Source organism: Lissotriton helveticus, chromosome 7, assembly GCF_964261635.1.
Source record: "Lissotriton helveticus chromosome 7, aLisHel1.1, whole genome shotgun sequence".
Classification (NCBI taxonomy): domain Eukaryota; kingdom Metazoa; phylum Chordata; class Amphibia; order Caudata; family Salamandridae; genus Lissotriton; species Lissotriton helveticus.
In genome coordinates this window covers 1,063,360,749-1,063,373,301 of record NC_136068.1, presented here as the reverse complement: position 1 = coordinate 1,063,373,301, position 12,553 = coordinate 1,063,360,749, and the positions used below count along the sequence as shown (strand labels likewise).

At 43.9% G+C, this 12,553-nt stretch overlaps 1 protein-coding gene across 2 annotated transcripts in view; it reads left to right on the top strand.

Annotated features, from left to right (window-relative positions):
- TIMP2 (TIMP metallopeptidase inhibitor 2) overlaps positions 1-12,139 on the top strand; it is a 217,803-nt gene extending 205,664 nt beyond the window's left edge. For both annotated transcript variants that reach the window (XM_078653956.1, XM_078653957.1), the window contains exon 5: positions 7,639-12,139. In XM_078653956.1, the coding sequence (XP_078510082.1) occupies positions 7,639-7,836 (198 nt within the window). In that variant the 3' untranslated portion in view covers positions 7,837-12,139. The remainder of the gene's footprint in view (positions 1-7,638) is intronic.
- The last annotated feature ends 414 nt before the right edge of the window (positions 12,140-12,553 follow it).

Here is a 12,553-nt window from a genome sequence, read left to right as displayed (position 1 = left end):
AAATGAATGCTTCATATTTTGGGTGCATAGCTGGCATTTGCATTTCCTGAGTATGTTCCACATCGTTAATATTAATTTTGTATTTTATGTCCCGCCAACACTTTATAAAAGACAGAGCAGCCTATTTAACTTTTCTCTGCCAAAGAAACCCAGGCAGTATATTCAGTCTTCACCAACTATGTCTTTGCATGGTTTAGCCTATTTATTCAGTGTCTGTCAACTTAGCTTGATTTCACCCTCTTTTCAGTCAAATTTACCCTTTGGAAAAAAATGCCTCCATTGACTTCAATGAGGTCATCCTCTTTTCACAATAATTTAATCTTGAACCGCTGTTGGTTCGACATTGATTTTCATGGAATCACCCTCTTAAACACCTGGCGAGTAAGTTACTTTCCTTTGGTAAAGATGTATCTGGTCGAAACATAGTCTAGTGTAGATTCATTATGTTAAATTTCCCCCAGGCGTCAGTCTGGATTCAGAGATTTATCAGTGGCAGTACTCCTGCACTTCGCTAGGTGATGTCGGTCGTCTCTGCCTCCATCATCGGCGCCATGCGCGCTGGAAATGACGTTGCGGTTCTCAACATGACTTTCCATGCCAGAAGCGCAGAGCCACGAAATACTCTGACAACTGGTGCGTCAAAACTATGGCCTTTTATGGGAGTCCCTATCCCTAGAAATCTGTTTGCAGAGCAGGAAGGATGGGTGGGGCGGTAAGGAATCTACAACTAGAATATGTTTCTACCAGATACATTTACTCATCTGATAGAGACTTCTAGTCGTAGATTCCTTATCTTAGAATAGATATCCCAGCAATACCAACCCCGGAGCAGGATCTGCTAAATAGGATCACACAAGGAAATCCTGGTGGACCGAACTGGCAAAGTACCTGTCCCTCTGGACTTGGCTGTCCTGGAAGTAGTGTCTGGTAAACACATGCAGAGATGCTCATGTTGCCGCCTGACAGATATCCAGGATTGGGACTCGGCGTGCTAATGCAGTGGATGCCACTGTTGCTCTAATAGAGTAAGCTCCAAACCCACAAAAGGTTCCTTCTTTGGCAGTGCATAGCACAATTTAATGCATAGGACAACCCATCATGAAATGGTCCTTTTCTGTACTGCTCGACCTTTCTTGGCACCCACATAGTCAATGAAGAGTTGATTGTCCAACCAGATGTCTTTGGTACGATCAGGATAGCAAGAAAACAAATGGTTTGGGTTCAGGCGGTGGAGTCTTTCCTCTTTCTTGGAGGGATGCGTGCGGGTGAAAGGTGAGCAGGGTAATGGATTATCCCACCTGAAAGGACGTGGCCACTTTAGGGGGGAACAAAGCTTTTGCTTGAAGCATCACTTTATCTAGATGGACAGACAAATATGGAGGCTTGGATGATAGGGCCAGGAGCTCGCTAACTCTGAGAGAAGAGGTGATGGCAATTAGGAAAGCAGTCTTAAGGGCTAGAAGCCTGAGAGGGCAATTATGAAGAGGCTTGAAGGGAGCACACATAAGAAAAGTCAAAAACTAATTTAAAATCCATTTGGGCATTATGAAAGGAAACAGAGGAAACAAGTGAGTAAGACCCTTAAGAATCCTAATGAGAATGGGAGAGTTGAACAAAGAAGGCTGATCTAGAAGTCTGAGAAAGGCAGAGATAGCCGAAAGATAACCCTTAAGGGTTCCCAAAGCAGAACCTTTCTGGGCCCAAGAAAGAATGTACAATAGGGCAGACAGGGGACCAAGAGCCTTTTGCTGTGCCCCATGCCACAAATTTGTTCAATCATCTACAGGCATATACTATTTTAGGAGAAGACTGGTAACACTGATCTGCGTGGATGATCTGCGACAACCGCCATCACTTTCTTGAACACCTGAGTTGCACTGGTAAGGCCAAAGAGGAGCATGGTGAACTGAAAGTGCTCATGGCCCACCGTAAGTAATTTCTGTGGGCAGGCAGGACGGGGATATGGAAATAAGCGTCCTGCAAGTCCAACGCTAACCTCCAGTCTCCTGGGCCTAGGGCAGAAAGGACCTGGGCCAAAGTGAGCATTTTGAACTTCTGCTTTCGAAGGAATAAGTTGAGGGTCTGGAGGTCTACAATAGGATGCAGTCCTTTATCCTTTTTGGGCACCAGAAAGTAGCAGGAATAACAACCATGTCCTAATTCTGGCACAGGGACCCTCTCCATGGCCCACTTGGCCAAGATAGCCGTAACTTCCTCGCAGAGAAGCGCCACATGATCCTCTGACATACGGATGTAGGAGGGTGGCATGGAGGGAGGTGTAATCTCGAAGTGGAGGAAGTACCACTTTGGACCATCGGCAGAACCCACCTGTCCGAAGTGATGGACTGACAGTGGAGGAGGTGATGGCGAATTCTGCCTCCGACTGGTCAATGATGGCCCTGAAACGTCAGACTAGGAGGGTTTGGAGGCAGTGGCAGAGAGGTAAAGGGTGGACTGGCCCAACCGTTGGTTCCCCCACTCCTGAGGATGCTGGGTGCCACGTCCGTTTCCAGGCAGAGGGTGGACAGCTTGCATGACTTGGTTGCTGGGCTGGACAGGACGTTGCTGGGTGCCCCTTCCGTGGCCATGAAAGGGACAAAAGGCAGACTGAGGGGGACTGGTTGGAGCCATGAGACCCAAGGATCTGGCTGTAGCCCGAGATTCCTTGAAGTGCTCAAGCGCGGAGTCTGCTTTCTCGCTGAAGAGGCGAGTGCCATCAAAGGGCATGTCCATCAGAATAGATTGTACATCCCCAGAAAAACCAGAAGTCCTCAACCAGGCATAGAGCCATAATGTTACCGATGAGGCAACCCTTCTGCCCAATGAGTTGGTGGTGTCCAGTCCACAATGAATGGTGAATTTCGCTGCCATCTGCAACTGCCTGGGAGAGAATGGCCCAGCCCTCCTTCGGGCACTATGGCAGTACCTGCGCAACCATATCCCCGATGGTATGGGAGTATCAGCCCAAAAGGCAACCGGTATTCACTGACCGCAATGCCAAGCTGGAAGAAGAAAGCATCCTCTGCCCAATATGGGCCAGCTTCTTGGGTTCCCTATCGGTAGGAGCAGAAGGGAATGCGCCTTTGGAAGATGAGGCTTAGACAACCGAGCTCTCAGCGGAAGGATCTTGCGTAAGGAACGCTAGGTAACTAGGAGTGGGGTGATGGTGTAGGGCAATTGTAATGTCCACAGGAGCCCCTGTGTTAGGCTTGGATCAAGTCCCCAGAAGGACCTCAGTGAGGGCTTTGGTAAAAGGCAGAGGTAGAAGCTGCAGGCTGAAGCACCTCTCTCAGGAGGTTGGTCCTGATTGCCACCGAAGGGAGCTTGAGGTCAAGGACCTTGGCTGCCCTTCTCACCACCATTGCTTAGGATTCCTCCTCCTCCATGAGGTCTTCAAGCTGGTCCGTTAAAGGGTCCAGCGGCCCTTCCCAGTCCTCTTCACCACTTCCCGGTACAAAATCAACTTCGGTAATGAACACAGAGACAAAAGTCCCTTCCAGCGTCGGAATCGACGTTGATCGACGCCGGTCCGGTCTGTTTTCAAGTCAGGGATGAGGATGGAGTCGACGCCGGCTGGGAGCATGGTCGACGTAGGGGGCGTACTACCCACGTCAGTCTGGATTCGATAACAGATCCACGGGGGCAAGGCTGGTGCTGCCGGCATCGAAGGTTTGATGGCCTCAACCAACTCCGTGGGGCCTGAATGCCTAATAACATTGTTTCAATTGAGCAGGAGATGTTCCGGCTCCCGGCAAAGTGGGGAGGCGTGGATGCATATCAGAAAGAGGCTCCGGACACGGAAGTCTAGAGTGACGACACTCTGTGTCACGTGTCGCATCGGCCGACGGACCGGGTGAAGTCAAAGAACGCCTATGCTTCTTCGACTTCTTGTGAATACCTGAACGTCTCGAAGATTTTGAATGGGATATGGACTGCGGGCTTCGCAACCGTTCTCCTGCCCTTCCTTACGATCAAGAATGGGAGAGACGTGGAGCCGAGCACTGGGCCTCCAACAGCTTTCGGGGCTGCTCCTGCAAAGCTTTCGGATTTATGGCCAGGCACTCCGAGAACGACTTCAGGTCATGGCCGCACTCAAAGCACCAGAGGCGCACAAAGCGCGGATCTGTCACAGACATCATCCGATGACAGGATCCGCAGGGCTTGAATCCGGTCCTACGTTGGGACATCTCGATGTCACCAGGAATCCAAGACTCTGAGAAAAACGTAGATAAAAGTAAAAAAAAGGGTAGACAAAAATTGGCTAAGGGGTAGCTCTCTCCGGATCTGCGCTTAGGCTAGCGCAGAAAATAGTAAGAACTGACATCAGCGTGCCCGGGCAGCATCTATGAGGGTCCTGCAACATAATTTCCATTTCGCACAACACCGACGACAAATGCAGAGCCGACCGATGCCACCTAGCGACGTGTAGGGGTACTGCTATCAGATCTCATCCTCACTAGAGGGTCAACAAATTCACAAGTAAGCACTTAAATCCAAATTGTTTCTTCATTATTATACTAGGGATACATATGGATAGTAAATCTAGTCATCTCTGGGTCAAAGGGGTTTCAAGCTTTCATTTTCAATGACTGTATTATTTTAAGAGGCAGACTACTTTTCATCGCTTCACTGCTTTTGTTGACGAGGTATAAATTGTATGATCTTATGCCCAGTGCACAGTGGTTGTATGTGTACCTTGCATAGAATGGCTAAAACATGGCACCATCATTGTTATGTTATGTTAAAGGGATTTATTCAGTGCAAACATTGCCCAGAGGTGTCAAAGCGATGTGGACCAAAAGGAGAGATCGAGATGTAATACGTTATGGCAACAGTAATGTTTTGAGATTCTTCCTAAACTGAAAAAGATCTGGGATTGTTCTAAAGAAAAGAGGAAGTGCATTCTGATTTCTTGGCTGTAGAGATGATAAAAGTCCGGCCTCCCCAGTTGGTTTCCTGGATCTATTTCTTGAGTTTTTGAGATCCGGGGCAGCGTAGGCTTCCATACCATTTATATGGTGTTTAAGGAATTCCGGACCAACCACAACCTGGCAAGAAGCACTGCAGACTTCTTTTACACACAGGTCAGCCATAGACTGGAAAGCAGCACTACAAACTACGCTCACACACAGAAAACAACTTGAACAACGTATAAGTATGTGTGCATACATGAAAGACCTGTGTTGCCTCTCAATTCGCCTCTTATGGTGCCACTTGCAATTAAGATCTCACTATTATTATATGCTGAAAAGTAAATGCTTTTATAGCGAGACACCAGAGCTAGTGGTTACCGTCACGTTTTGGTTCATTAATGGATTGTATAGTGTGTATAGTAGTATGTAGGCGCTATGAAACAAAAATCTTGGCATATGCCGATGATTTGGCTGTGTTAACTCCAAATCCGGACACGGCTATAATAGCTCTCACAGATAGGGATTTTGGTAATTACTCTAGATACCGTCTTAATGAAAACAAGACTCAAGACTCAAGTTATATGCACCGACAATATGGTAAGACAGGATACTAGGATGGGTCGACTCGGCAGTCTATCTAGGGATCAGGATAACCCCGGCAGTTAATACCATAATTGAAGATAATTTTGCTCCATTGGTTGCCTCCATTACGCAGGAATTAAAAAGAATAGATACTATTGATCTTTCCCTAATAGGGCAAGTAAATGTTCTAAAAATGACTATGTTACCAAAAATTCTTTACCTCTTCCGATCAATTCCGCTTCTGGCTGGTGAGGGATGGATAAAAAGTATAGAAGCGGTATTCTCAAATTTTTTATGGTCCTATGGCAAAATCAGAAGTTCCCTTACATATCTATCACTTCCGCAAGAGAGGTGCGGCTTGGCAGCACCTAATATCAGATTCTACCAATGGGCATGCCTTATGAATAAAATGAGTATATTGTTGGATATCTCTCCTAACCACACTCAGCCAATCGATCCTCTCTCTATCTTCGAACTACTAGTGGGTGAAGATGCTCAAGGGCTACTGTTACGCCAAACAGAAAGAGGGTATTACAATAGAACAAAATACAAAATTATGGATGGCATATGGAAAATGTGGAAAGCTATCCAGAAAACATTACTAATTCCTAAAATAAATTATTATACACCACTATGGGATTCTAAAATCTTCCCTTAATTACGTAATGATAGGATGGGGGCTATTTGGAAAGAACAAGGAATCAGAAGAATGGGGGGCATTCTGGATAAGGGCTCAGGGGGAACTACTCACTTTTACTGATATCCAAACTAAATTTGGCATCCCCCCACCCATACTTCAGATCCACCAAATAATACACGGGACAAGGCTGTGCATTTATCCAGGAGGGCGAATTAAAATAATCAAGCATATGCTCGGAGGCGTAGCCCAGATTAAAATTAAATTTATATACAAATCCCTAACCGACTCAATATTAGACGATATGCATAAAGTAGAAACATCATGGATGACGAAATTGAGGGACCCCGACTTTGACCTAGATTACGCTCTTCAGCTCGCAAATAAAGTGTTCCGTTCTACCAACCTAAGGGCGCAACAATATAACGTCCTCTTTGATCTATATTTTACCCCGGCCAAGCTCTTTAAATGGGGTAAAAGGGAGGACGATAAGTGTCCAAGATGCCAGGAGGGACCTGCCGACCAAATCCACATGTTCGCGCAATGTAAAAAAATGAGGGGAATCTGTGCAGAGATTGAGCGGTTTCTGGGGCTGCTAGATATCCAGGTAAACCTATCCCCTACCCTTATGATATATGGTATTGGTAACAATCCTGAGTTAGAATGGGATAAGGAGGCTTTCTTATTTATATGCTTAGCAGTCCTTCGGATCCTGGTGGCAGCAGGATGGAAGGATAACACTGCACCTACTTTTCAAATGTGGCTTACTAGATTGCTAGGCATCCATAACATCGAAGCCGCTCTCTATAAAAACAGGGGGAAAAAGATGAGGGAATGGGGGCTCTGCGTCTGGGCTCCACTTGCTTTGTGGAGACAAACGCCTTGAAAGGTCATTTTCGTGTTTATGTATAGGTATGAATTTCTTCCCCAAAGCCTAAGGTACCTATTTCTCATCTTTTGCCCTCTATTTCCTGTCTTCTATCCCTATCCTATATCCCCATGCTAATTCTGACTAGTTGAGAACTGTATATTTTGTTTTTCTACGATTTGTAAGCTATATCACAATGATATTCCATGATTGATTCCTTTAAGAATTTACGGATTTAATGTATTGTACCAGGTAAAATGAAAATAAAAAATATTATATATATTAAAAAAAAAGGATTGTATAGTGTGTGGTTGACTTTGTACAGTTTGTGCTGACTTCCTGTGAATGATTCAGCTTTGTCAGGGTAGGTGAAAATGTGTCCTTTGTCTGGTTCGGTTGCTAATTTGAGTGAAGGTAAGGCCGCTTTTACGGCCACAAGGATTACGCCAAAGCCTATTGGTGATGGTGAAATTTTGGATAAGAACTTACATTTGTGAAAGGCGATCATAGCTATTGTATTTGATTCGGCTCTATGTTGTTACGCTCCTAATTTTATTATAACTAGGACCCCCTTCTGCTGTCCCATCCTCGGCTCTTCTTTTGTTAATGGCTTTCCTCCTTTCTTCTTGCCTCTGCAGATCTCCCGTTGCACTTCCACTCCCTGTTATGTCTCCTCACCGGACGAGTGCCTGTGGACCGACGTTGTCATTGAGAAGAACAAGAATGGGGTTCAAGCCAAGCACTACGCCTGCATCAAGCGAAGCGATGGCTCATGTGCGTGGTACCGCGGCGCTGCTCCACCCAAGCAGGAGTTCCTTGACATTGAAGACCCATAAATGGCTGGAACTTGCTCTTTAGTGCCCCCTAGAGGAACCTGTGTGAAACTAGACTGATCCTGTTCCAACATCACTTCCTGGAGAGGCCCATTCCGCGCAGACAGATGCACCGAACACTCGGCACCTTGCCCTCATGTGAAAAGGGTTGTGGCTGAAACAAATTAAAGCTGTTTTTTCCAAATCTTTATTTTAATGGGGAAGGTATATGGGGACCTTCTATGTCTTTATGTCACAGCTGAAGGTTAGTTTCCCTTACCCTATGTCACCAGCCCACCAACATGAAATTTGAAAATGTAGGGGGCTACCTATGGGAATAATGTAAACTGTTTTGGAGTGTTAGAATATAAAGTCACTGAGACTTGTAGGGAATTTGTATTCACTGAGTTCTGCGTAGCTGGTCTACCTGGGTCCTCACAAATAGCGCAAGTTTCATGTGTCCTCAGACCTCCTCCTTGACTTCACACCATCCCGCCTTGGCATTGGTTACAAACTCACCCTTTCTGCGTCAATTTTCTCGCTTTTCCCTGTCTGTGCGGTTTGGCCTCTGAGCTGGATCTTATAATGACTTGTACAGACAGTGTTATGTGTTGCTTTCAAAGTAAGGCTCAAAAAGTTATAGAGTCAAAATAAATGAACTACGTTTGAACAACGAAACATAGATAATAATGAGATTAAAAAAACACTATTCCGAATTACCCTACCCATTTTCCCTCCCTGCTGAAATGCCATAAACGCTACATAGTCTTCAACTGTGTCTGTGCTCTTTCGTTGAGGTAGAAGCCAGTGGCTCTTGGTGTCGCTTTTTTAGAAATGGGCAGAGCGCATGCGCTTTTGTATTTAGCCCCTTTTTAAACCTTTGGTTTGTGCTTGTTGTTATTCTTGCTTTTGACAACCCTTACAAAGAGACTCTTGTTACAATCAATGACAGGCCCAACGTTTTCATTCCTTGTGGCGTAGGCACCGTTGTAGAGTGACTGTGTGATACATCCTTTGGGCAATGTAAAACACCTGCATTGACCCTTCATCTCATCTGACTTCATGTGCAAATACTGAGCACAGAGATGGGTGTTATGTTTCCATGGACATGAGCCCACAAATTTCGGACATGGCGGTGTCACTACCCCTTACATAAATGGATTGGGAGTATTCTTTTCCTTAGGGCACAAAAGTAACAACCATTCCTTTTGATTACTTGCCAGGGAATCAATGGCATCCTGCCCTCAGATTGTAGACCCAACCTTCCAAGATTTCTCCAACGTAAAGAGGAACTGTATCCCCATTGTTTCTCTGCAGTAATCCCCTGCCCCTTTACTCAACCTTCTCATATCCTCTCTTTGTTTCTTTATCCATGATAAACAGAAACCATAATTATCCTGGAGGCGGGACTTCCTGTATGAAGTATTAGGGCTGTAGTGGTGAAAGATTGACTTCATTCATGAGATATTAGAGCTGCAGCACTTTGAAAGAGACCACACCAGCCTGTTATACAAACAGGTGGATCACACATTCAGCTGCTTGAACACACAATCCACTCCATTTGTCAGCCCACACACTCATCTTATTATTTTACATTTATATAGCGCACAATCTACCATTGTTACGGCTTCACAGCACATTCAGTATGACTTTCCAAACAGTTCAAGGTTTCTTGCTGATAAGATTCGGGTTCGGTTTGTGGTAATGTGTGATCAAGTCACAAAAACACCAACAGACGGAACAGTTAGAAGAATCATGCTCTTCTCCACATGCACAGACAACAGGAAAGATCACATACTTATCCTAAGATAGATCATACGACCAAACCGAGACAATCAAACAGCCCACAACCCAGCCTTTCAAACACACAGTCATCAGAACAATCACATTCATACAGCCCTCTTGCCAAATAAGTTGACAATCAAATAAATGACACTCGACACCATAAACTGACAAGTAGACAATCAGAAAGATGATACACTTTACATCACACACAGGTATCTAGACAATCATGCAAACCATGAACGTAGCCACATAAACACTCCTACAACCTCAGCAATTGCACTTCGAAACCCACAAACACAAAAAAGACAATCAAACAAATCACACATTTAACCCCACACTATCAGCACACCCATTCAAGATTACAAACACAGCCCTGGATAAACACTGGAGGAAATTGTCATGCTGTTGGTTAGTGCCACTGTTCCTAATAATATGTCACATAGGACCAGATTGAACTATTCCAGGGTATTTCATAAAAACGTCTCGAATTTGACTGCATGTCTCACCTGTCGTTTTCTATTGAGGCCCTATATAGATTCCAGATCAATATACTATTGTCTCTGCCATTCCCTTCATGTCTACCGTCTAGTTACCCTTCTGTTTGTTTTATTCTGGCAATATGGTCTTGCTTCAGCGAACAGCCAGTGCCTGCTTCTTTTTTTATTTTTGGTCATTGCTGTTGTTTTTGTCACCGTTTGTAAAGTGAACGGTGTTGCAAACACTTTAAGATTTAGAAGGACAATAAAGCATCTCAATCCATGAAACATTTGTTGAGACAGTGTGTTTAAAATACACCCCATTCCTAGAGCAACATACCTTTGAGCCCTGCGCACTTGCTGTTCATACTGATCTTGGAAGTGTTCACCTTCTCTGTTAATCCTGTCTTCTCTTTGAAAATAAAAGCTTTAACCTGCATACTAAAGTAGGCCATTTCTCTGTTTTTCTTGTATATTTCCTAATTTCAGGGAAGGGAAACCCCTCTGTTCTGGCCAATCCTGAGGTGCTCCCTAGAGCTTGGTAGTTAGCATAATGAACAACTTGAGTGTTGGGTTCTCCGGCTACTGGGCTAGAGGCAGTGCATAGAGATGGCATCATCTTTTGCCTACACACCTCCCAGATCCAACGCTGCCCCCCCCCACACACACACACTCACACACATACACATATATATATATACATATATATACATATATATATATATATATATATATATAATTTGATACATAAGAGATATCAAGTAGGGTTAGTCGGTGTTAGTAGCTGCTGCTACCCTGGACTCCCCAGGCACTGCCACTGATAACCGTGTACTAAAGGGTTGCAAAGGCAGCAGCAGGAACGGAAAGTAAATTAAAAAGTCTCTAAAAGCCCTTTATATTCACTCCACCCCTTTCTTCTACTTTTTCAGCAGCAAATAAGATGCTAATTAGGGTGTGTGAAGTCACATTTGCTACTAATGGCATTTTAGTGAAAAAAAGCCCGACGGTACTAGTGACCAGCTAATAAAATGGTGATGACCAATTCAATATTCTCATTTGACAACTTTGATTAGAAAAGTAAACCTCGAAACACAAAGCTGACACAACTTTATGCAACACTACTCAATGGGACATAACTCAAAGAATACCTTCAATGGAAAGCCATGCACTTTCAACAAATCTCCATGCATACATTGTGCATAACTCCAATCACGCTATCAATCGAGTTTACAACTCCAAGGATACCCTCATCACAATCCCATCCAAACCTACACATTAGCTCCCAAATTATCTGTCACCCAATTCCTTGCACACCACCCGCTAAATTCAAACTACACTACCAGTGCACACATTAACCACAACTTCAAGAACACCATCATCTTTATTCCACCTCTGCTATTAATTCAACTCTGTCTACACGTACTTTACAAAAACACATAAAAAGTATTCGGCATAACATCCACATCCACCAACAACACAAATCCAAGTATACCACCAGCACAACTCCAAAAACATTACTAGTGTCATTACACCTGCGACTACCCTCGAAAACTGAGCACCACACGTTCACAGATGCCATTAGTTACTCTATCTGCACCAACAAAGGGAAGTGGTGGCCGACGTCCATACGGTTGTCTGACATGAACTTGCCAGATAGGAATAATAGGAATATCTTTTGAATGAAAGTTTGCAAATAATGTTCGCTTTTTTTTTTACTTCCAGATGATTTAGGAGTCATTATTGTTTAATGTTTTAAGGATCTCACAATTGTTCATCATCTGTGCAGCCAAGTCAGTTTAAAAAAGTTTACACAATAGTTCTTTTTAAGAAACATCTTCGCTTAATAAGTATTACAACTATATATCTGTAACATTCCGTTGGCAGTAATTTAAAGCTTTGTGGATTTTTTTGCTGGGAATTAAAGTCTGAACCTTCTTGTGCTGGGAACACATGAAAGTAATTGAATAATTGCCATCGGAGCAGTGAGTGCATGCCTTTGGAGCTTTAAAGTCCATCTATGTGACGTCCATTCGTGGAAAATAAACAGTATTATCACCAAAAGGAAATTATGTCTATAGTGAGTGTTATTTCAAGCTACATTTATGCATATGTGCGAGAACGTGTGTGTTTGTGTGTGTGTGTGTGCGCGCGCGCACCTGTGAGTGCATATCAGGGACCCGCAACAGTGCGGAATCTGAAAATAAAAAAAGCTTTTGGTGTAACTAGAGTAGTGTATGCGAGATACACGACAATATTTGCAAGTGTGGGAGATGCAACAATAGTAGATGTGTAAGAAAGATAAAGGTAATAACAATAAAACCGTGTGTTAGAGTTATAAGACAAAACGAACATGTAGAGGACATACAACAATAACAGATGTGTAACAAAAATATGGATAATAACAGTACAGCGCATGGGAGATAGAAGATAATGGGGCAGATTTATTAATACTACGCACCTATGAAACTTTTAAAAAAAGG